Here is a 25,834-nt window from a genome sequence, read left to right as displayed (position 1 = left end):
CGAACTTTACTGGAGAAGGAAACTACACAAGCACTGAACCGAACCAAGCACTCAGCGCACCACCAGCAGGCGTAGTTGAATTTTTTTCAGCTTTCAACATTTTTCTTTCCATCATCGCTGCTGTGGGCAATGCTCTGATCCTTTATGCACTGAAGAATGTTTCTTCTATTCATCCTCCGACAAAACTTTTCTTTCGATGTCTGGCGGTCACTGATCTTTCCGTTGGTCTTATTATACAACCCCTTTATGCTGTCCGTATCATGTCTCGTATAATAAATATGAAAGTCAATGTGCTGTTCTACGTTAACAACGTTTGGGGAGCTTCAGGTTATATTTTGTGTACAGTATCTAGCTTGGTGTCGGCAGCAATAAGTGTGGACAGACTTCTCGCACTGTTGCTGGGACTGAGATACAGACATGTCGTAACATTGAGGCGAGTTCGTGTAGTCATAACTTGCTTTTGGCTAATTGCTATTTCAAGTGGATTGCTCTGGGTGTGGAGAAGAAGTATCGCTTATAAGGCAACTCCTATTGGCTTAATACTTTGCCTGGTAACTTCCATTTTCTGTTACACGAGGATCCACCTCAAACTACGACATCAACAAGCCCAAGTACAAAACAATGTCCCTCACGGACAACAGAACGGAGAAGGGATTCCACTAAACATAGCAAGATACAAAAAGACAGTTTCCAGCATTATGTGGGTGCAGTTGGCATTAGTTGCCTGCTATGTTCCGTGGGGCATTGTTGCTGTGCTAAATGTGAATGAAATTGTTGTGACTTGGTTAGCTGTAGAGACTCTATTCTTCTTAAACTCGACTCTAAACCCGATCCTTTACTGTTGGAAAATCAGGGAAGTGAAACAAGCAGTCAAAGGCACAATCAGGCAGTGTTGCTGTTTTTAAAGACGAGCTGTGAAGATCGACGCAAAGTATAATATATATCTGCGCGTATTATATGATAAACCATCGAATAAGGTGTATATATCGCTCGTTTCATTAGAAAGTAACACAAACAAAACTCAGAAATAGCCTCTTCATAGGGCCTGAGTAAGCCGTATTTACCAAATGGATAAATTAACTACGTCCTTTACAATGAACATTGGCCTAGACAATCACAGGTCTTTTACAAGCATTTAGTAAGATTTCAACAACAATTCGCTGATGCTCATTTATAAAGCTGGGCTGAATTTAAGTTAGAGTCTTTCTTTCCTTAAACACAATGCAGCGCAACTCAACAAAACGCAAGGAAATCTGAAGCACACGAAAGAACTACCAGCTCGACCAGGACACCTCTACAACATATGCAACCACAGCGACTAAGGTTCTATTCCGTAATTAATGAAAAAACATTATGATTGTAGTCGAAAGAGAAAAAATAAAAATGCGTTTTATAATCCAGTTGGCATAAGAACTCACTGGAATTATCTCCAGTAGAAGCACTGTTGTGAAATATACTGAAAAAATGACTTCATTTTACTAAATTTCTATTTCCACTGTAGATTTCTCCGTCTGTAGGCTGGCAAAGCCTCGTATACTCATTTTGGTAATTTTCAAGGCATTTTTAAGCTACATGTGTACGAGAAACTTAAATTTCGATTTCAGATCACCTGCAGTTGTAAGGGGAAGTGTTTAGAAAAAATTAATTCTGGACTTGCCTACGCTACCAGACTGTATAACGACAAATGTTTATTTTGTCAAAACCACAATATTTACCGTTCAACTAAACTTGCTTTCAAGTTGAGCTGAAGGAAAGCGGAGCACGAGAGAGCAGGCCTTGTGAACCAGAAGGGAACGACTTTGAGAAAGTCCATTTTTTTTATTTTCATGGCTTTTTATTGGGACTTTTTGCAGAGCGGAGCCATTTTTGCCACAATATTCTTGTAATAAACATCGATGACTATCTTGTCATTTGACAACATTCGTTTTTGTGTGTGTTGTATGAGCTTCACATGTCAAATTTTCCACACTTCTAAGGTAAATTTTAAATTAATTGCTTCTCGCAAAACAAATATTTTGCACCACGCAGTGTGAAAGAATTGGATAGTCAAGAATTTACTTTCTCTACAAAATTCCGCTTCCATGTGTAGGTGAAAAAAAAAAGAAGTTAAGTTTCGAGAAAACATTAAAAATGCCTTTCCTAGAAAAAACGTCTTGTCTTCCAAAGGTAGAGAACATTTTGCTGCAGAACGTAATTTCATTCAACTTCTTGGAGAATATAATTTTATTTATCGCCAGTTGAAAGTGATTTGAGCACATCCCAAACGTTATCTGCCATTTTCGTTCAAACCAAGTTAATGGCCCTGCCTGTCAAACCTTGAAGTCTGATTAAACACAACCGATGCTAATTAACACCAGTGAAAAACTAATACATTAGATAATTAGAAAACAACTGTGCCCGGCTCTAAAACTGTGTATGTATGTATAGCTTAGAATCTTACACCGTGTTAATGCATATGGATCAGTAATGTGCGTTGCTGAACCCGCACACACAAACACACACACACAAGAAGAAATACTATTTTCCTGCTTACTCAATACACGTCTGTACCTTTGACAAGTCGATCACGATTATGAAGGATTTTCAAGAATTAAGCCGCACGATGTGCTACGTTTATGACAACAAAATTAGGTAAATTTAGTTTAATTAATAAGAGGAAAAACGGTCTACAGCTGTAACATCTATCGATAGACTCGATAAGACTCTACACCTAAATAACGGCAGTAATTTTTCAGACCTCTTCGCTATGATATGTGACCGATCTATGTTTTCGGTCTTTATTGGACTCTAACAGCTGAGAAAAATAGCACAATCTTAATTTTGATATCTCACTAACTGACAGATCTATCAAGTTAAAAACAACCATTCATTGCCTTTAAATTAAATAGGAAGTCCTGCAAGAAACACTTACAAAGCACAAGCAGATGTGTTATCAGCGACATATAAAATCACCAGCTCACTAACAAAGCTGCAAGCTAAAACTTCAAAAAATTTCGGAGCATACTCAACTTCAAGAACTCTTCAAGACAAGCTTAATTTTCAGACCACCCAAGAACAATGACGAACTTTACTGGAGAAGGAAACTACATAAGCAAACTGAACCAAACACTCAGCGCACCACCAGTAGGCTTAGCTGCATGTTTTTCAGCTTTGAACATTTTTCTTTCTATCACAGCTGCTGTGGGCAATACTCTGATCCTTGTGGCTCTGAAGAATGTCTCTTCTATTCATTCCCCGACAAAACGTTTCTTTCGATGTCTGGCGGTCACTGATCTTTGCGTTGGTCTTATTGTACAACCACTATTCACAACCGAAATTATGTCTGGTATTAAAAAAATCAACGGCACTGTTTTGTTCTATATTTTCAAAGTTTATTCAGCTTCAGCTTTTATTTTGTGTGGAGTATCTGTCTTCACATCGACAGCAATTAGTGTGGACAGACTTCTCGCACTGTTGCTGGGACTGAGATACAGACATACCGTAACATTAAGGCGAGTTCGTGTAGTCATAACTTGTTTCTGGCTATTTGCTGCTTCAGTTGGATGGCTCCGGGTGTGGAATGGAGATATCGCCATTAAGGTAGCCTCTGTTGTCTTAATACTTTGTCTCGTAACTTCTATTTTCTGTAACACGAGGATCCACCTCAAACTACGTCATCAACAAGCCCAAGTTCAAAACAATGTCCCCCACGGACAACAGAACGGAGAAGGACTTCCACTAAACATAGCAAGATACAAAAAGACAGTTTCCAGCATTATGTGGGTGCAGTTGGCATTAGTTGCCTGCTATGTTCCGTGGGTAATTGTAGTTGTACTAAACGGGAATCGAATTGAACATTTCGTGGCTTTGATAGCTACAGAGACTCTAATCTTTTTAAATTCATCTCTTAACCCGATCTTGTACTGTTGGAAAATCAGAGAAGTGAAACAAGCAGTTAAAGGCGCAATCAGGCAGCTTTACTGTTTTTAAAAGACAAGTTCTGTAGAACGACGTTAAGTTGCAAAGTACAAATGACAGTGTCCAAATAGCGTGAAAAAAAGCCAAATATATTTCTTACAATGTTCAAAATTGCCTTCAATTTAATCGAACTGGAAAAGATTGAGACAGCGCAAGATTACGAACGATAAACTGCAAAACTGTAGACGAAGATGAGCCATCCAATACATATCCATCTGGCTCAAACAGTGAAGCAGCCACTTTGTTTTAACTTTAACACTTTAATTTAGCTACCATGCTAAGCCACCGATGAGAAAACTTTAATAAATGTAAACGCGATGTTATGTTCCACAACAGACATTTAACAGTTTATGCCGATTTATTGTGACCTTTACCAGAGTTAAAACTTTTGCTAAATTAAGGATTGTAATCAAGTAAGTGTGATAATTTGTTTGAAAAGTTAACACAGAATGTTAAATAAAATCCGGTCAAATTTTTCAGCTTCGTCGTTTGTTATCCCCCTCAATCTTCCTCAGTCGTATTCATTCTTGTTTATTTTTTATTTATTATTTTCTTTCTATTACCGTGGCTATTCTTCCTTAGAAAACTATTATTTTTTAACGTTTCGTTTAGTTTCAAAGTAATTTTGAATATATTAGAAAAATGACTTAACTGAAATATCGCGACATATCGTTCATTTAATTTGAAAAAGACACAAAGAAATCTTCGAAATATGGAAATTGCTTCTTCATGAGAGCTGAAAAAGCCGTCTTTAAGAAATGGATAAATTAACTGAGTCATTGAGAATGGTCATTATCATATCATTTAGTCAGATACCTCCAACAATTCACTGATGCTCGATCATTTATAAAGCTGGGCTGAGTTAGATTCAGAGTGTTTCTTGCCGATATAAACACAACGCAGCAAAACTCAACAAAACACAAGGACATCTGGTGCAGTCGAAAGAACAACCACATAGACAAACTCACAACATACGCAACCACAGTGACTAAGGTTCTATTCCGTAATTATAAAAAAACATTATGATTGTAGTTGAAAGGACAGAAATAAAAATGCGTTTCATAATCCACTTGGCATTAGAACTCAGTGGAATTATTTCCAGTGCAAGCACTGTTGTGAAAAATACTAAAAAAAATACTGACTTTCATTTGACTAAAGTTTTATTTTCACTGAATTGATGAACTGTAGGCTGGCAAAGCCTCGTATAGTTATTTTGGAAATTTTCAAAGCATCTTTAAGCTAAATGTTTACGAGAAACTTAAATTTCGATTTCAGATCACCTGCACTTGTAAGGGGAAGTGTTTGAGAAAATTAATTCTTGACTTGCCCACGCTACCAGACTACGCAACGACAAATGTTTATTTTGTCAATTAAAACCACTATATTTACCGTTCAATTAGACTTGCTTTCAAGTTGAGCTGAAGGAAAGCGGAGCACGAGAGAGCAGGCCTTCTGAACCAGAAGGAAACGACTTTGAGAAAGCCCACCTTTTAATATTTACGGCCTTTTTGTTCACACTTTTAAGAGCAGAGCCATTTTTTCTACAATTTTCCGGTAATAAACACTGATGATTATCTTGTCATTTGACAAAATTGATTCCTTGTGTGTCCTATCTGAGCTTTACATGTCAAATTTTTCACACTCTTAAAGGTAAACTTTTTATTTAATTGCTTCTCGCAAAACAAATATTTTGGACCACGTAGTCTGGCAGCATTGGCAAGCCAAGAATTTACTTTCTCTACAAAATTCCGCTTCCATGTGTAGGTGAAAAAGAAAAAGAAGTTTAAATTTTCGAAAGAAATTCAAAATGCCTTTCTTAGAAGAAACGTTTTGTCCTCCAAAGGTTGAAACCTCTTAGCTGCGGAATATACATGTAATTCTATTCATCTTGCTGCAGAATACAATTTAATCTATCGCCAGTTCAAAGTGAATTGCGCACATCCCTAACGTTATCTGCCATTTTCGTTCAAACCAGGTTAATGGCCATGCTTGTCAAACTTTGAAGTCTGATTAAACACAACCGATGCTAATTGTCACCAGTGAAAAACTAATACATTAGATAATTAGAAAACAACTGTGCCCGGCTCTAAAACTGTGTATGTATGTATAGTTTAGAATCTTACAACGTGTTAATGCATATGGATCAGTTTTGTGTGTTCCTGAACCCGCACACACAAACACACACACACAAGAAGAAATACTATTTTCCTGCTTACTCAATACACGTCTGTACCTTTGACAAGTCGATCACGATTATGAAGAATTTTCAATAATTAAGCCGCACGATGTGCTACGTGCATGACAACAAAATTAGGTAAATTTATTTTAATTAATAAGAGGAAAAACGGTCTACAGCTGTAATATCTATCGATAGACTTGATAAGACTCTACACCTAAACAACGGCAGTAATTTTCAGACCTCTTCGCTATGATATGTGACCGATCTATGTTTTCAGTCTTTATTGGGTAATTGTGAAGAACAGCTCCCGCTAACCGACTGTCGGTCAATAGTCGGCCGACAGGTTACCAACAGACTACCGACAGGCCACCGACAGGTTACCGACAGTTTCCCAAAACAAAAAAGAACAAGCTCAGTTTTGATATCTCACCAACTGACAGATCTATCAAGTTAAAAACAAACATTCATTCCTTTAAAAATAAATAGGAAGTCCTGCAAGAAACACTTACAAAGCACAAGCGGATGTGTTATCGGTGACATATAAAATCACTAACTCACTATCAAAGCTGCAAGCTAAAACTTCTAAATTTCGGAGCATACTCGACTTCAAGAACTCTTCAAGACAAGCTTAATTTTCAGACCACCCAAGAACAATGGCGAACTTTACTGGAGAAGGAAACTACACAAGCAAATTGAACCATTGAATTAGCAAACGAGTTAATATGACCAATTTACTGACAGCATATATAATTCACTTTCTTCAAGAAAAACATGACTTCATAAGTTCGAGAAAAGGACAAATGGCGAGTTTCAAAAGTATGGAGCTTGATGAGTTTGCCCAAATGTTCATTCACATGTAGTTAAAAATGTCAGTTGGTTCGTCTTGTCTGGACGAGATCGAGATCACTGGCTAATTTTTTTAACCCAAACTTATTTCCATATGAATGAGTCAGTTTTCACCGAAAACCGTTTTTCTATTAGAAAGAGAAGCAAGTGGCAACTCAGAAATAACGAAAGAGCATATTCACGAGAAATAAAAGTATTTGATTAAAGGGCATTGCTTTTCCCTCCTTTGCAGGTGTCCCATTTGAAATATTGTTTTGTTTTTTACGCAATGAACTGTCATTTTGTAAGCTACTGATGTCTCCTACAACGAAAATTGCCGACTATAGGAAGTATTTGCAAATTTTTGTTTGAATATTGCAATATCTGATGATCAATAATTGTCACCGGTTGAAACTAATAAATGACGAGTAAACAGTTTTCTCCGGCTTTTATATTTTTTGTGTAAACAGTTTTAGCATCTTGCAATGTTTGAATGCATATTGATATTCTATGTTCCTCACCCCGACAGAAAAACAAATGATCATTGATACAGCCAACTCGATATCTTCAATCGCAATTATAAAGGATTTTTGATATTCAAGCTCGATGTGCTAGAAAAATAGGTTTTATTTTAATAACTAGATTTAATTACTTCTCAAGGCTCTACGTAAATAACAGCAAAACTTGAAATGCGCCCACTCTTTTCATTTAATATCTTATGTTTAAAAAAGATATGTGACCGATGCCAGTTCATTTGATCTTTAGGAAAACTCTAACAGCTTGGAAAAATAGCACAATCTCAAATACTCTTATATTTTAACAACTGACAGTTATATCTGTTTTTAACTCAAATCTTCATGAAAATGACAAATGACGAGATGTAAAATTATAATGCAATTATAATGCAATTATAACTGGGTGTTTTTTTAGGATAACTAGGTAGTAAAGTTAAAAGGACATTTAGAAAGCAAATAAGGAAAGAGACATTTAATAAGAAAAAATACAAGCATTTAGAAATCAAGAGGGCGTGCTATCAAGGACATAAAATCATCATTCCACCAAAAAGCTGAAACTTTTAGTTCCAAGTTTCGTACATTTCCCAACTTTCAGAGCTTTTCAACAACAAGCTTAATTTTCTGACTATCCAAGAACAATGGCGAACTTTACTGGGGAAGGAAACTACACAAGCGAACTGAACCAAGCATTCAGCGCACCACCAGCAGGCATAGTTGAATTTCTTTCAGCTTTGAACATTTTTCTTTCCATCACCGCTGCTGTGGGCAATGCTCTGATCCTTGTGGCTCTAAAGAATGTCTCTTCTATTCATCCTCCGACAAAACTTTTCTTTCAATGTCTGGCGGTCACTGATCTTTGCGTTGGTCTCATTGTTCAACCACTTTATTCCACCTACAGTATGTCTCGTATAATCAAGGTGAACGTGAATGTCGTGTTCTATATTTACAAAGTTAATGTAGCTTCAAGTTATATTTTATGTGGAGTATCTGTCTTTACATCGACAGCAATAAGTGTGGACAGACTTCTCGCACTGTTGCTGGGACTGAGATACAGGCATGTCGTAACAATGAGGCGAGTTCGTGTAGTCATAACTTGTTTTTGGTTGATTGCTATTTCAAGTGGGTTTCTCCGGCTGTGGAATGAAGATATCGCCTTAAAGGAAGCCTCTGTTTTATTAATACTTTGTCTGGTAACTTCCATTTTCTGTTACACGAGGATCCACCTCAAACTACGACATCAACAAGCCCAAGTACAAAACAATGTCCCCCACGGAAAACAAAACGGAGAAGGGATTCCACTAAACGTAGCAAGATACAAAAAGACAGTTTCCAGCATTATGTGGGTGCAGTTGGCATTAGTTGCTTCCTATGTTCCGTGGTGCATTGCGGCAGTACTAGAAACGAATGGAATTAAACATATCGTGGCTTGGTCAGCTACACATACACTGGTCTTGTTAAACTCATCTCTAAACCCGATCGTGTACTGTTGGAAAATCAGTGGAGTCAAACAAGCAGTTAAAGACACAATCAGGCAGCTTTACTGTTTTTAAAAGACCAGTTTTGTAAATCGACATAAAGTTGAAAAGTACAATTGTCCAAATAGCGTGAAAAAAGTAGCTAAATTGATTTCTTGCAGTGTTCAAAAGTGCCTTCAGATCGAACTGGAAAAGACTGAGACAGTGCCAGATTACGAAAGATAACTGTAATATTGCAGAGAAAGAAACGCCTTTCACTGCACATTTTTTTGGCGCAAATAGTGAAGGAGCAAATTCGTTTTTCTTTAATTTAGCAACATGCTAAGTCACAAATGGCAACTGTATCAGCACAAACATGTGATTAGTTTACACCTGACATGTAAGTAAGGTAAAAAAGAAAGTAGCTAAATTAATCTCTTGTTATGTGCAAAATTGCTTTAAATCAAACTAGAAAATTTAATTTTGGTTTATCATTACCTTTAAATTGCTATCCTGCCTTGGAAGCTATAATTGTTTTAAGGTTTCTTGAGCTTTTTAAGGTAATTTTGTATATCAGAAAATATGACCTAAAATATCGTGACATGTCGCTCTTTTAATTAGATCAAAGTGGCTTTGAGCCACTCAACTCGGAAAATTAATAATGAAACAAGAATCGAAAACTTCTCTTGCATGCATTGCGTGCCTTTGTTTACAAGAAAACTAATGACGGAAGGAGTGAAATTGGCCCTGCTTACTAAAACTCAGAATTTCCCGAGTTAAAAAGACACAAAGAAACTTTGGAAATGAAGAAATAGCCTTTTTGTAAGAAATGAATAATATTAACAAATGGATAAAATAACTGGCTGCTTATGAATTAACATCAATCTTCCCCGAAAAGGGATGCTAGCCAATCGTTGGTCACCCTCCAACGTTAATACTTAGTCAGATTTACCAACAATTCTCTGATGCCCTTTTATAAAGCTGGTATTTCTTTTCTATAACAAAACGCAGTGCAACTCAACAATACACAAGGAAAGAACTTCCAACTACACCAGTTAACCTCTACAACATAAAAGCATCCTTAGTTACTAAGGTTCCATTCCCGTAAATAATGAATGAAGTGTACCGTTATAATCGAAAAAGTGAAAACAAATATGCGTTTCATAATCCTATTAACATTAGAACTCAGTGAAATTATTTGTCTGGGAGAAATACTGCTGTAAAATATTCTGAAAAAAAAAAAGACTTTAGAAAGTTTTTATTCCCACTGCAGGTTGCTGAAATAATGAATTGTAGGCTGGTAAGTCTCGGATAATTTATTTATAAATTTTCAAGTCTTGGAAATATAAACAAATGTTTGCCGTTTGCCTTCAAACCACCCGTCGGTAGCATCTTGACGTCAACACGGGTGTCAAAACACGCTCTTAACGTCACGCAACGACAACACGTAATTAACATCAAACGTTGCATGAACAAAGTTTGGATTGACAACAGAGAACGTTTTGTCCTAAACGTCCAGTTGAGGCAACAAGTGAATATGTCGACAGCCCGTTATTAACTTGTACAGACGAAACTATTACCTAGAAAATGCATTTGTAAAGATGCATGTTTACGGGAAACTTAAATTTCCATTTCAGATCACCTCCACTTGTAAATGTAGGCGGAAGTGTTTAACGAAAATGAATTCTTAGCTAATGTCCACGCTACTAAAATGCGCAACAACAAAATTTTTTATCTTGATCAAAACAATAAACTTTACCCTTAACTCTTCACATGGATTTTAGAATTTTCAGCAGAGCAAAACTGAACTATTTTTCCTAATATTATAAAACATCGACTATGTTTAGATACACTCTGTCAGCACAAGTGGGCGTGTTGTCAGCGACTATGAAATCATCATCTCAAATAACAAAGCAGCAAGCTAATGTTATTTTCTTAAAGCTTCAGAACTTCTCAACTTCAACCACTCTTCCATGCAAGCTTAATTTTCAGATCACCCAAGAACAATGGCGAACTTTACTGGAGAAGGAAACTATACAAGCAAACTGAACCAAGCACTCAGCGCACCACCAGCAGGCATAGCTCACCAACTGACACATCTATCAAGTTAAAAACAAATATTCATTCCTTTAAAATTAAATAGGAAGTCCTGCAAGAAACACTTACAAAGCACAAGCAGATGTGTTATCAGCGACATATAAAATCACCAGCTCACTAACAAGCTGCAAGCTAAACTTCTAAATTACGGACCTTACTCAACTTCAAGAACTCTTCAAGACAAGCTTAATTTTCAGAACACCCAAGAGCAATGGCGAACTTTACTGGAGAAGGAAACTACACAATCAAACTGACCCCAATACTCCACGAACCACCAGGAGGCATAGATGAATTTCTTTCAGCATTGAACATTTTTCTTTCCATCACCGCTGCTGTGGGCAATGCTCTGATTATTTTTGCTCTGAAGAATGTCTCTTCTATTCATCCTCCGACAAAACTTTTCTTTCGATGTCTGGCGGTCACTTATCTTTGCGTTGGTCTTATTGTACAACCACTGTATATTACCAGCATTTTCTCTCGGATAATAAAAATAAACGTGAATGTTTTGTTTTATGTTTACAAAATTAGAGTAGTTTTAGGTTATATTTTATGTGGAGTATCTGGCTTGACATCGACAGCAATTAGTGTGGACAGACTTCTCGCACTGTTGTTGAGACTGAGATACAGACATGTCGTAACATTGAGGCGAGTTCGTGTAGTCATAACTTGTTTTTGGCTATTTGCTGCTTCAATTGGATTGCTGTCGGTGTGCAGAGAAAATATATCCATTAAGGCAGCTTCTGTTTCCTTAATACTTTGTCTGTTAACTTCGACTTTCTGTTACACGAGGATCCACCTCAAACTACGACATCAACAAGCCCAAGTACAAAACAATGTCCCTCACGGGGACAACAGAACGGAGAAGGGATTCCACTAAACATAGCAAGATACAAAAAGACAGTTTCCAGCATTATGTGGCTGCAGTTGGCATTAGTTGCCTGCTATGTTCCGTGGTGCATTATGGCTGTACTAGATGCGAATGGAATTAAACATGATGTGGCTTGGTCAGCTGCATTAACGCTACTCTACTTAAATTCATCTCTAAACCCGATCTTGTACTGTTGGAAAATCAGGGAAGTGAAACAAGCAGTTAAAGGCACAATCAGGCAGCTTTACTGTTTTTAGAAGACTAGCTGGTAGATCGACATAAAGTTGAAAAGTACAATTGAGAGTCTCCAAATAACTTAATTCATTCATTTCTTGCAATGTTCAAAAAGACGGAGACAGCGCGAGATTACAAACGATAAACTGCAAAACTGTAGACAAAGATGGGCCTTCCATTACGCATCCATTTGGCGCAAAGAGTGAAGCAGTAACTTTGTTTTAACTTTATTTAACTATCACGTAAATGCGAGCTTAGGTTTTACAACAGACATTTAACAAAGTAAATGGTTTGAACCCAGGAGTATCAGTTTATGCCAATCCCTCTTTGGATGAGTGCAAATTTTTATTATTACCTATACCAGAGTTGAAATTTTTCTGATCATTTGTATGACAGGATAATACATAATGTATGATAACAGAAATTTCAGTTGATTCACGTAAAATAAAATTCAGAAAAAAAAAACTGTGCAACTTTCATGTATTTGTTGATGACAACCGCACTGAATTAATGAGACCCAAATCTTTTGTTTAAGCTGAAAAACGGTAAGAAATATTACCTTAGTGTTATTTATTCGAGTGAAAAAGCTCTCTTAACCGTGACTAAGTTTGGACTGTATTCAATCGATATTTCCTACCCCAACTACAATACAATGTTCGCTCATGTAAAATACACAACTGGGCTGAAGACGTTTCATGAAAACTCTGAGGAATAAATTTAGCCGAGTTGAAGCATTGTTGTGAAATATACTGACGAAATGCCTTTCATTTTACTAAATTTTATTTTCACTGTACGTTTCTCAAATGATGAACTGTAGGCTGGTAAAGCCTCGTATACTTATTTTGGGAATTGTCAAGGCATTTGTAAGCTACATGTTTACGAGAAACTTAAATTTCGATTTCAGATCACCTGCAGTTGTAAGGGGAAGTGTTTAGAGAAAATTAATTCTGGACTTGCCTACGCTACCAGACTGTATAACGACAAATGTTTATTTTGTCAAAACCACAATATTTACCGTTCAATTAAACTTGCTTTCAAGTTGAGCTGAAGGAAAGCGGAGCACGAGAAAGCAGGCCTTGTGAACCAGAAGAGAACGACTTTGAGAAAGTCCATTTTTTTTATTTTCATGGCTTTTTATTGGGACTTTTTGCAGAGCAGAGCCATTTTTGCCACAATATTCTTGTAATAAACATCGATGACTATCTTGTCATTTGACAACATTCATTTTTGTGTGTGTTGTATGAGCTTCACATGTCAAATTTTCCACACTTCTAAAGGTAAACTTTAAATTAATTGCTTCTCGCAAAACAAATATTTTGGACCACGCACTGTGGCAGTATTGGCTAGCCAAGAATTCACTTTCTCTACAAAATTCCTCTTGCATGTGTAGGTGAAAAAGAAGAAGAAGTTCAAGTTTTGAAAGACATTTTAAATTCCTTTCCTTGAATAAAAGGTTTTGTCCTCAGTCCAGAGGTTGAAAACACTTTGCTGCAGAATGCAATTCCATTCAACTTCCTGGAGAATACAATTTTATTTATCGCCAGTTCAAAGAGAATTACGCACGTCCCAAACGTTATCTGCCATTTTCGTTCAAACCAGGTTAATGGCCCTGCCTGTCAAACCTTGAAGTCTCATTAAACATAACCAACCGATTCTAATTGACACCAGTAAAAAATTGCCTAGATAATTAGAACACAACTCTACCCAGCCCAAAACTGTGTATATATAACTTGGATTATTGCGGCGTCTTATTATCCATATAGATAAGCATTTTCGTCAAGAGCTACAAACACAGAGATAAAAAGGATCATTTTTTCCGCTTTCTTACGTATCTTTGACAAGTCGATCACGATTATGAAGGATTTTTAATAATCAAGCCGATGGATGTGCTACGCGCCTGATAACAAAAAATCTTAAAATTAATTTAACTATAAGGAAAAACACTTCACAGCTGTAATATCTATCGATAGACTCGAAACGACTCTACACCTAAATAACGGCAGTAATTTTCAAACACATTTTTGGCTAAAAAGATATTTGACCGATGCTATGTTCCATTCTTTATTGGACACTAACAGCTTAGAAAAAAAAAGCAAGTTAAAAACAAACATTCATTCCTTTAAAATTAAATAGGAAGTCCTGCAAGAAACATTTACACAGCACAAGCGGATTTGTTATCAGCGACGTATAAAATCACCAGCTCACTAACAAAGCTGCAAGCTAAAACTTCTAAATTGCGGAGCTTCCTCGACTTCAAGAACTCTTCAAGACAAGCTTAATTTTCAGAACACCCAAGAACGATGGTGAACTTTACTGGAGAAGGAAACTACACAAGCAAACTGAATCAAGAACTCAGCGCACCACCAGCAGGCATAGCTGAATTTTTTTCAGCTTTGAACATTTTTCTTTCCATCACCGCTGCTGTGGGCAATGCTCTGATCCTTGTGGCTCTGAAGAATGTCTCTTCTATTCATCCTCCGACAAAACTTTTCTTTCGATGTCTGGCGGTCACTGATCTTTGCGTTGGTCTTATTACACAACCAGTCTATGCTACCCGCATTATCTTTTTTATAATAAATATGAATGAGACTGTTTACTCTTATGCTTACAACGTTTCTGTATCTTCAAGTTATATTTTGTGCGCAGTTTCTATCTTCATATCGACAGCAATAAGTGTGGACAGACTTCTCGCCTTGTTGCTGGGACTGAGATACAGACATTTCGTAACATTCAGGCGAGTTCGTGTAGTCATAACTTGTTTCTGGCCAATTGCTGTTTCAATTGGATTGCTCTCGGTGTGGAAAAGAGATATCGCCTTAAAGGAAGCCTCTGTTGTCTTAATACTTTGCACGGTAACTTCCATTTTCTGTTACACGAGGATCCACCTCAAACTACGACATCAACAAGCCCAAGTACAAAACAATTTCCCCCACGGACAACAGAACGAAGAAGGGATTCCACTGAACATAGCAAGATACAAAAAGACAGTTTCCAGCATTATGTGGGTGCAGTTGGCATTAGTTTCCTGCTACGTTCCGTGGGTTATTGTGGTTGTACTATATGCGAATGGAATTGAACATTACATGGCTTGGTTAGCTACATCAACTCTAATCTTCTTAAACTCATCTCTAAACCCGATCTTGTACTGTTGGAAAATCAGGGAAGTGAAACAAGCAGTTAAAGGCACAATCAGGCAGATTTCTTGTTTTTAAAAGACTAGCTATGTAAATTGAAAAGTACAATTGACGGTGTCCAAAAAGCGTGAACAAAAAAAATTGTAGCTAAATTCATATCTAACAATGTTCAATATTGCTTTCAAATCGAAAGGGAAACAGCGCTAAATTACGAACGAAAAACTACAAAACTGTGGGCAAGGATGCGCCATCCACTAGGCATCCATGAAGCAGAAACTTTGTTTTATCTTTAATTTAGCTTTCATGTGAAGCCACCAATGGGAATACTTTAAGAAATGTAAACGCGAGTTTAGGTTTCACAACAGACATTTAACAGTTTGTGCGGATTCCTCTTTGGATGAGCGCAAAACTATAATATTATGACCTATACCAGAGTTAAAATATTATAATCGAGTAAGTGTAATAATTTGTTTGAAGGTTAACACAGAATGTATGATAACAGAAACCTTTAGTTATTCAAGTAAAATAAACTTCAAAGAAAAACTGTGCAACGTTCATGTGTTTGTTGATCACCAGATGGCAGCGGCAACGAATAAATGAGACCGAAAACTTGAAAATTTTAGTCGACGAATGGTTAGAAATATTTTACCAGCCTTATTTATCAGAATAAAAAAGCACTTTTATCCATGACTATTTCTGTTGAAGCCCAGTTTATAGAAAGGTTAACAGACGACAAAAATGGCTCCTGGTTGTATTTGACTTCATAATTTTTAGCGGAGCTCTAGCCAAGCACGCGAAGCGTGCCAGCGGAGCACCATGGGTAAGGAAATTTGGTAAACCCATGAAGCCGAAAAAATTTGGTTATCGAGTGAGCGTACGCCCGCCCGCCCGCCCGCCCGCCCGCCCGCCCGCGCCTACAGACTCTCGGGGAGGGGGAGGGAAGTCACACGGTAACCCGACCAGGGGGAGATGAATGTCATCTTATTATATAGAGCGTTTTCACTCACGTGACTAGATTTCTCCATTGTCATGGCAACCGACTTTATCCGCCATATTGGTGTTCCATCGAAGCAGAGTTTGAGTAGCGTCACACAACAGTTAGAGCATAATTTACAGTTTTTCGACTACTTTAATGCGCGAAAACACTCATTTACATTAAGATTCTTTGCATTCTCGTCGGCTGTGGCAATAATACGGGGAAAAAGAAGGCCCAGTGGTGAAAAACTGAGTTTTTTCGTGTTCTACGTGTTCGTCAACAAAGGCAAGTACGTGGAATACCTGACTACGGAAAGAGGAAGATGTATTTCTGCCATAAGTAGAGACGATTTAGCTGATGCTATATGTTAGAAAATGACCGAGTTAGCAGCAAGCATTTCGAAGATTGAAGATCTGACACAGTATGTCCCAAGAAAACAAACTGATATCTGTTGGTAAGATATGAGGTGAACCAATCTTTCGTTACTCCACGAAATCCACAATAATCTAGTTTCTCACTCTAGATGTTATGATTTACAGCATCAAAGGCTTTACTGAAATCTTAAAATAATTATACCACAAGAAAGTTCGTTGCAGTCAATTGCATGTTGTATCAAGTCGATGATGCTTAGAATGGCATGATCAGTGGAGTGTTTTCACAGAAACCAAACTGTTTGCAATAAATTACTTTCTTCTTTGCCAAAAGGTATAGCATTCTCTTATGCATCAATTTTTCCAACAGTTTATTGAATATGGACAGAATTGTCTAAACTTGTTTGTAAGGCCTAAACTTGTTTATAACACAGGGGTAACTTCAGCTTTTTTTAAATTGCTTGGGACAATTCCAGTAGAATTGAAAAGGAAGCATTTATTAAATATAATTTCTCGTAGTAGAGGCTTAGATATGGCATTCTTTAGTAGCTCCTAGGATGTTGATTGGTATACTAAAGGGTCCAGTAGACTTGCTGGCATTCAGTTTAATAATTTTATTTTCAATTTCCACAGTTGTGATGGGAAATAGAAAGAAATTATCCTGAGATGAAGGTGTGAGATACTGAAGGGGGGATGTATTTACTCTACGAACACTCTTAGCCAAAAAAATATCCAATATGAACAAAAAAAGGGTTAAAAGCATAATTTTGCCATTGACTTAGGGTCATTTTTTTCAGCATCGTCAACAAGTAATTTAGTGGGAGTACATCCAGATCTGCATCTAAGGTTGACAAGTTGTCTTATCCCCTTCCACTAACCTTTCTTGGAATCAGACTTATTTACATGGAAGTGATTATTTTTATCGTTATTTTTACTCACTTTTAGCAAGTGGTTATGCCCATTCCTAAAAGTTTAAATTTTGAATGATAATAAGTAGGTTTGGTTTTCATATACTTCTTTTAGAATGATAATTGAGTTGCTTAATGCAGTTGTTCATGGTTTGGATTTCACTTTAGATTCACGTTTAGAAAGTTGTTTGATAGGGATATGAACAACAATTATTTCTGAGATTCTAGTGTAAAAGGAATTAAACATTACATTAGGATCACTGGATAACTTGAATTAAAGCAGATTCATAAAAATAAAAATCATCTCATTATTAGATCTTAATATTATTGGGAAGAGAAGAATATATTTTTTTTTTACAATTAGGAAGTTAGGTAGACGATCAGTAAGATCATAAACAAGATTTCCACTTGAGGTGAGATGTTTCTGAGTGGTCAGTAATTCGGGTGGGTTGTAAAATGTGTGGTTGAAAACTAGACATTAAAGGTATTTAAAAAGTTTTCTGTATCTGCACGAGAATCCAATTTAAGGAGGTCTAGATTGAAATCTCCCAACCTGGGAGAAATCTCCCTCTCCTGCCAACTGTAGAGTTAAGATTATCCATAAAGTTTTGTATATAACCATTTGGGTGCAGATAAATCACACACACTACAGATCATGTTTCTTTGAGATCCATTTTGCATTTCTACCCATAGATCTTCAAAGTCATTTGTTGTTTTTAGCTCTGGACAAGTTGTAACAACTGGATGATCTGCCTTGATACAAAAACCAACTCCTCCAGCATTTGAAAGACTGGGTTGGAAAATAAATGAATAACTTGGCATTTAAACATTGGGCAAACAATTTTGGTCAACTTTTAGCTTAATCCCAGGAAGGCAAATATATTAACTCAGACAACATTTGCTGCAAATTATCGAAGTTGGCTGACAAGTTGTTGATATGTTTCTGCTCCTTGAAACAATAGAAACAGAGAAAGGGCGAATCAAACTTAAAGACACAACATGAAAGTTTTTTCTTTATTCCTATTTTGATTCCATGCCTCGATGTAAAACAGAACTCTTGTGATATGCGAGCCACATTTGCCTTGTCCCGCCATACCATTTTGCTCGGTTATTATCGAAAGCGTAACATTTGAATCGTTCATTCTTTGTAACTGCCTAACCTTTCCGATAACGATGAACTTTTGGCCTATTTTATACTCTTTAACGCTATTTACAAACCCTGAATAAGTTGTTTAATCGCCCGTGTGAACTTCTGAAAGATTGGTCCTTACTGTAATAGCCGGTTTCTAGCACTCAAAACGACAGCAAATCCATAGATTCGACAGGAGGCAAGCATTCTGGATCGTATGTTTTATCCGGAATTATTACAGGATCCATTCCAACACAAGAAATCTCATCAGAGTAGGTTTCTTCACGTGGGGATCGAGGTTGTTCACATAATCCGAGAGGGAATATACCGCCATGATGGAAAAGTGGAACACCAATATGGCGTCTCAAATTTCCCGCGAAAAATGTGACGTCACGTGAAAACGCTCTATAAACATCAGTGAAATACCAGGAAATCTTTCGCACGAAAAAATCATATCTTCACACGTGAAAATAACATGTTATTTTCACATGTGAAGATATCGATTTCTAAACATTTTCTGACAAGTTTGCCCTGTTTCAATGCTGAATGAGCCAAAGTAAATCGATATTAAGTCGAAACATCTTCGGATTTTCCTCGGCAATCTTCGGCAATCTTCGGAAATTTTCGGAAAAGTTCGGAAAATGTTCGGAAACATTCGTACGACCTTCGGACGACTATTTGCAAATCTTCGGAAATCTTCGGAAAATGGTCGGCAATCTTCGGAAAATCGTCAAAAACATTGTAATTAGTAGGTTTATATAATAAACAGAATATTACATGGTTACTTGGAGATATGAAACTTATCTTCTCGTGTTCAAATCGATATCCCACTCGTTCGCTGCGCTCACTCGTGAGATATCGATTTGAACACTCGAAGATAAATTTCATATCTCCGCGCAACCATGTAATATCCTCTATTTATCATATCCCAAATAACTTTGAAGATAGCGACTGCTTGTATCTTTGATATTGGTCATCCATGTTATGATCAATTGACAGCTATCAAAACCAGGCATCCGCTGACCAGTATCACATGACCATATCGCGTCATGTGTTTTTTAAGCTTACCGCTGACCAGGTTATAGTTTTCCGTTGAATCGCGGGCTCAAATCTTACTTGTTTTGTCCAGGGTAATAACAAGATTTTGTAAGCGCAATTTCTGCGATTGGAGTTGATGATTTATTTCGGCTATGGATCTTTCTTGAGTAGTATACGTTTGATAACTTAAAAAAAGTAATTTGAATGAGTATTTTCACAAAATTTTAAGAACCAGAAAATAAGTGCGGAGCTCCGCTTTAAGGCTTGGCTAAATCTATATATTAAAACTGATCATTACAATTGATCTTAGCCAAACGGATGAAAATTTCATTGCGGAACCCCCTAACAGTATAACTGACCAATAACAGCAAGGGTTTAGTACAATACATTTTGTAGCTCGTCATTTAACGTAGCAAATATTTGCCGATGGGCTCAAATATATTTTTGCTGCTGGGTTCGGAATTGTTTGTCTGTGCTGAGAACGAAATGATGTTAATATTATAACAATAGTGACAAGAACATTTGTTGCATGGTGTTAACAGTGATGTTAAGAAAGATATCAATCAATGAATAACACAAGTTACTTTCAGAGTAATGTTCAACTTCTCCCAAAAGAAATCGAGTCCATGAACTACTTCACACTAATCTGTTGCTTTACAATGTTATTTTGAAACACTTCGGTTGAAAAAAAAAACTGAAAGGTCATTAGCATTGTGTTGAATGAGAAATGGTTTGAACCCAGTAGTATCAGAAGTTTATCTAGTCATATCGTCCGGGTGACGGTGGTCCTTAAAAGGACGGGGGAGGGGAGAGAAGTTCTTGTAGCCCTGGTGCGCTTTCCATCTGTGTGGAAAAACCGATCAGAATTTTCCGGCAAATGAAACAGTACAATTTTTCAACAAACACAATGGAACGAGACAAGTGTGTACCATTTACAAAACTTTCCAGTAGAAAGGACCATTCCAGCCGCAGTATTTCATTGAGACGGAGCATGGTAATAGTGCGAAAAAGCAAGAGGAATACCTCTGAAGGCGCGAAGACGATAATGCAATACAAACGTAGATCTTCTCAATCCCAACACTTTTTATCAATGAGACTGTAAAACAGTCATGTGCGATTGCGAAGCCGTCATCTTGAAGAATGCGACAAAACTACCAAGCGGACGGGGGGTAGGGTAGTGGAGGTAAACGTGTGAGAAATTTGTGACGGCGCATGATCAAGAATGGCAGAAACACCGCTGAATATGCTCAAAGAGAGATTGCAGTCTAATTTTTACGTGACTTATGCTTATTTCTGCTAATAAAGCACGCTCACCTGTCCAAGTTCTCTCATGGCTTCTTCTAGTGACGATTTCTCTTGTTCAAATTGTTGGATCTGACGAGAAATGTGTGGCAATTAGTAAAGCGAAGAGATATTTTGAGATGAAGACTGGATTAATTAATTATTTAATTGAATAAAATAAAGTGGCTTTCTCTCGCTGAAAAAAATCATATCTATCACATATATGAAGATATCAATTTCCACACGTTTGCTGACGAGTTGACCAGTTTTCAATGCTAGATGAGCCAAAGATTATCGATATTAAGTCGAAACATCTGCAATCTTCGCAAATCTTCGGAAAAGTTAGGGAAATGTTTGAAATCATTCATACGACCTTCGGACAACATTTTGAAAATCGTCGGAAATCTTCGGAAAAAGGTCGGAAATTTTTGGAAAATCGTTAAAAAACCTCGTAATAAGTAGGTTTTTATATTAAACAAAATAATACATGGTTGCTCGGAGATATGACATTTCTCTTTTCGTGTTCAAAGCGATATCTCACGAGTGAGCGCATCAAACTTGTGAGATATCGATTTGAACACTCAAAGATAAATTTTATATCTCTGGGCAACCATGTATTATCCTCTATATAGATGTTGTTTGCCTTTTCTTGAAGTTGTTGCTTTTCTTGGACGTGTTTATCACACATTTCCTGAAAAACAAAAACAAAGACAAAAACTTGCTTGTTAATTGTTACTTTTAATAGGTTACTAATATACATGCAAACATTACAGCATGCTCATTTGGCTGAGGGCACGTCAATTAATCCTACACAGTGCAGAAAGTTACCCCCAGCATTGAATTCGCTGGCACCTTCCTAAGCCACCTAGGATTGAAAAATTCTTAACCCGACGATACACAAAACGTCAGGCCCCAGTTGTTCAAAGGGTGGATAGCGCTATCCACCGCATAAATCATGATAGTGTAGTTTGTTTTGTCGGTGGAAAGCGTTATCCACCCTTTAAACAACTGGGCCCAGGCAAAAAGAGCAATTCTCGATTGAGTGTCGAAAGTAGTTCGAAATTGCACTTCGCTCTGTGACTGGTTTTAAAATCTCGTGTCATCTACTCAACCATTCAGAAGTAAAACCAAAACCAATTGCCAATCACTCACATACGTTTTCCCGAGCTTCAAGGCGGCTACATGTGTTTGCTTTGAGTTTTGATTGGTTCACAGGATTGTCTTTGTCCTTTGTGATAGGCCAGAGTGAAAGTCAGAAAGTCGCTCTGTTATATTATTATTTAGTATACACTAAAACTGTGGATAGCGTTTTTGGCGCGCGCTGATTGCCCACTCAAACTCGGAATATCCTTTGCTATTCACCCCCGAGCAACGTGCGCGAGAAAATTGTTATCTTTTACAGGAATAAACGAGACAAAAATCATCCTTTCGGGCTATATTATCTCACTGTTTCAGTTTGCAGCTCGGTAGATATCCACCACTAGCCACCTCCACTTCGGTGAATAGTTGTTAACTATACAAAGACAAATTCCATAGCCAATGGCATCCCTATTTATAACACTGAACAAGTGCATGCACGTTTCCTCTTGCGTCCTTTATGCACTTCAAAATTATTCCTTGAAATACCTCTTTTTCTTTCAATTTTTCTTTAACATTCTTTAGCGTTCCCATCAATTCTGAAACTTGGCTCTTGCCAGCACTGTCCACCTCAGATAAGTTGGACTCCAAAGCTTGCTGCAAAGACAAGGAAAAGAAATTAACTCTCTAACTCTCTAACTTTATACAACAAATTCACACAGGAATGTAATTAGGTAGAATATCAGATTTGATCATTTCTGGAACAGTATTTTCACAATAACCAAATTCATTTGCAACGTATTAGCATTGCATGAATGTCATATCAGATTTAATACAACAAGAATTCTGATCCCAACCTTTTCTTGCAAGTGCTGTTTAGTCGCGTTTTCCATCTGATCGCTCTTTTCCTTGAGTGACTATTAAAAACATAATGAAAATAGCGATTAGATATCAAAATTAACCTTTGAACCTTGCCCCTGAGAGTGCCAATTGGCACAGGTTATTACTTAGTGCTTGTTCAAGGAGTACACGGGGGAATAAGTGCCAGTTTTGGCAATACTTCGTTAAACACTTAAATAATTTCCGAATAATTTCATCCAATCAAAAACTAGCAACAGCCCTCACAGGTGCTCCAAAAGCAATCGTGCGTACAAATAAGTCATGTTGCTAAGTAACTTATGGGGCGAAAACCGCGGGCTCAGTCACTTCTCGGAGAAGTGATGTCGCCATCAACTGGCACTTGTTCCCCCGACTGAGTACGTCGAATAAGCTGTAGATCTCAAGTGTTTTAAAGCATTGTGTCGTCGTTCAGGGGTGTGGTGCGTATTGAGTGCTGTCAAGTGCGATGCTTATTTGGGGGGCGATGCTCCATCAAGGGTGGCATTTAATTAAGTAAATTACCGGGGGTAACTAAATCATAACGCCCCAGAGACCTATTTGTTTGTAATGAAGCTATGGTCTTGCCATTTAGATCCATAAAAAATAATTTCTTTGCTAATATAGAGCTTCATAGTGAATATTTGGCAAAACTTAATAAAACAGACTAAACTCAGCCGTGACACATTCCTTAAATAATTTAAACTTACTTGTGAAGTGGAGGCCAGTTGCTCTTTTAATGAAATAATTTCTTTTCTGGCTTCTTGGTGATCTGATCCCAAATTGGTAATAAGTTTCTCCTAATCAGAAAACAAGAAAGGAAATCACACCAATTTTCGTTTGAGTGTCGAAAGTAAAAAAACAATCATATTGAACTTCGATTGCATATAAAGCACAAGAAAGAACACACACCTTTTCCTCCAGTAAGGTCTTGGTAGAGGTCAAATTTAGGGAGAGCTGCTCCTTTTCAGTTTCCAACAATTTAACGTTCTCTGCAGATTTGTCTTTGAACTATAAATTAAGAAAAAATTGTTTCAAACTTTTAATAATATAGCAACAATGAACGCCACATGCATATTATTTCCTTCATTTTTGTAAAGAAAATTTATTGTAATGCACAAATCTTATGAAATGTCATATGTGAACATTGGATTATAGTTATTGTTATTGTGAAATGTCAAAACAAAGAAGTTAAATTTGGCATCTGCTAAAAGACACACGACATAGGTTGACACCTCCCATACATGGACACTTAGGGCCTGTTTATATGGAGGATGAGTTGTCCCTGGTAGGAGGGTTACCCTCCATACTGAGCCACCCCGGGCGAGAGAGCTTTTCATACGTTTCTTTATAAATAGCTGCAAACTGTTTATATGAGAAATTGCAAAGTTGGCTCGGGGGGACAGGGTGACCCTGGGTGGAGGGTCACTCGCTTTGAAGGTAGGGTGACCCTGGGGAGCGAGCCAACTTTTTTCCATATAAACAGTTTGGTTATTTTTGCCTCGCCTGCTAGGGACAAGTTGAAACATACGGAGCTAGAATCGGCCAAAACAACATCGAAGTCGGCGGTAAATTTGTCCAAAATGGTCTTCGCCGATGTTTCAGCGTTCCTGATTTTAGAAAACGCCGCCCTAACAGATATTTCAAAATAACCCTTGGCATTCTTTTGAACCGAGAGGGCCAAGTTTTGGCTCGGTCAGCAGGGACAATTTTCTCATATAAACGCTCGGTAAAAGATGGCGCAGGGGAGAGGATAACTCTCCTACCAGGGACAACTCTACTCCATATAAACAGGCTCTTAGTCATGGTTCCAGCCACATACCAACACTACATTTTTAACCTTCCACTAGCAGACATAGTTCATAAGTGGACACTTAGTCATAGTCCCGGTCACAAACAATCACTACATTTTTAACCCCCCCCCCTCCCCCCTCTGTATAAAGTCAAGTACCTCTTGCAATTCTCCTCGTACGACCAATATTTCCTTTTCTTTTTTGTTGAGGGATTGCTGGGCATCCTCAATCTGTTTTTCCAATGAGCTTTTCTCTGATGCTTTCTCCTGCTGCAGTAATGTCATCACCTCAACCTACGGAAATCAAAACAATCGTGGTTATTAATGCCTTTAATGCTTAAATTAGTTCATCATACAGACATTAGTATTGGTGGTTTTTCTGAACTCAGGTTTACGTAGCATGAAGCGACTAGGGGTATTTTTACTCCCCCTGGATGGGAAGCTAGGTATCGCAGGGTTACCCCCAGCACTAAATTTGCTAGTAAAGTAAAGTAAAGTCTGTCCGAGCCTAAGTGGCCCATACAGCCGGAGCTTATCCCAGTTTCCATAGCATTAAGTGACTAGGAGTATTGCTACTCCCCCCTGGATGGGATGCTAGTCCATCGCAGGGTTACCCCCCAGCAGTAAGTTTGCTGGTACCCATTTATACACCTGGGCGTAGAGAGGCACTGAGAGTACAGTGTCTTGCCCAAGAACACAACGCAGAGCCCCAGGCCATGAACCCGGGCCGTTCGACTCGGAGTCAAGCACGTTAACCATTAGGCCACCGCGTCTCCACACACACAAAAAAAAAATTTGCTAGTAACCATCTATAAACCTGGGTTTAAAGAGGCACTGTGAGAGTAGTGTCTTGCCTAAGGACACAACACAGTGACGCTGATCAAACCGAGTTCAGCATGCTAACCGTTAGGCCACCACATCTCCAACATGAAGTGACAAGGCAAAATGCTACTCCCCTTGGATGTTATGCAAGGCCACCCCTTCATATTGCCCTCCAGATATGCCAGCATCCATTTATACTCCTAGGCAGAGAGACACTGTAGGAGTGGTGTGTCTTGTCTGAGAACGAAGAAGTACTTCAAGAACCCTGGCCCGGGCTTAAACCCAGACTTTGCACTCCAGA

General features: G+C 37.7%; 5 protein-coding genes across 5 annotated transcripts in view; 4 read left to right on the top strand and 1 right to left on the bottom strand.

Moving 5' to 3' along the window:
* LOC144628276 (uncharacterized) overlaps nt 1–25,834 on the bottom strand; it is a 61,004-nt gene that overhangs the window by 15,074 nt on the left and 20,096 nt on the right. Inside the window, exons 21-27 of the mRNA XM_078486348.1 lie at nt 24,871–25,005; nt 23,832–23,930; nt 23,630–23,719; nt 22,901–22,960; nt 22,593–22,700; nt 21,610–21,657; nt 21,000–21,059 (exon numbers count right to left, since the gene is read on the bottom strand). Of these exons, the coding sequence (XP_078342474.1) occupies nt 21,000–21,059; nt 21,610–21,657; nt 22,593–22,700; nt 22,901–22,960; nt 23,630–23,719; nt 23,832–23,930; nt 24,871–25,005 (600 nt within the window). The remainder of the gene's footprint in view (nt 1–20,999; nt 21,060–21,609; nt 21,658–22,592; nt 22,701–22,900; nt 22,961–23,629; nt 23,720–23,831; nt 23,931–24,870; nt 25,006–25,834) is intronic.
* The window catches only part of LOC144628323 (uncharacterized), a 113,305-nt gene that overhangs the window by 79,202 nt on the left and 8,269 nt on the right, over nt 1–25,834 (top strand). The window lies entirely within an intron of this gene.
* Nucleotides 2,914–6,824, top strand: LOC144628706 (adenosine receptor A3-like). Its single transcript, XM_078486832.1, has 2 exons — nt 2,914–4,276; nt 6,732–6,824. The coding sequence occupies exon 1, from the start codon at nt 3,058–3,060 to the stop codon at nt 3,967–3,969; it is 912 nt and encodes a 303-aa protein (XP_078342958.1). The 5' UTR covers nt 2,914–3,057; the 3' UTR covers nt 3,970–4,276; nt 6,732–6,824.
* LOC144667410 (adenosine receptor A3-like) lies at nt 7,995–9,026 on the top strand. Its single transcript, XM_078528807.1, has one exon. It carries the CDS (start codon nt 8,115–8,117, stop codon nt 9,024–9,026), a length of 912 nt encoding a protein of 303 aa, XP_078384933.1. The 5' UTR covers nt 7,995–8,114.
* LOC144628366 (trace amine-associated receptor 9-like) lies at nt 14,309–15,341 on the top strand. Its single transcript, XM_078486464.1, has one exon. The coding sequence runs from the start codon at nt 14,430–14,432 to the stop codon at nt 15,339–15,341; it is 912 nt and encodes a 303-aa protein (XP_078342590.1). The 5' UTR covers nt 14,309–14,429.

This window comes from Oculina patagonica, chromosome 10 (genome assembly GCF_052425735.1).
Source record: "Oculina patagonica isolate OP01 chromosome 10, crgOcupat, whole genome shotgun sequence".
Lineage (NCBI taxonomy): Eukaryota > Metazoa > Cnidaria > Anthozoa > Scleractinia > Oculinidae > Oculina > Oculina patagonica.
The sequence above is the reverse complement of the archived record's forward strand: the minus strand, read 5'-3'. Positions and strand labels throughout refer to the sequence as shown.

Bases quoted from the DNA above. Each gene is read 5' to 3' on its own strand.
- LOC144667410 (XM_078528807.1), top strand. From the start codon at position 8,115: ATGGCGAACTTTACTGGGGAAGGAAACTACACAAGCGAACTGAACCAA.
- LOC144628366 (XM_078486464.1), top strand. From the start codon at position 14,430: ATGGTGAACTTTACTGGAGAAGGAAACTACACAAGCAAACTGAATCAA.
- LOC144628706 (XM_078486832.1), top strand. From the start codon at position 3,058: ATGACGAACTTTACTGGAGAAGGAAACTACATAAGCAAACTGAACCAA.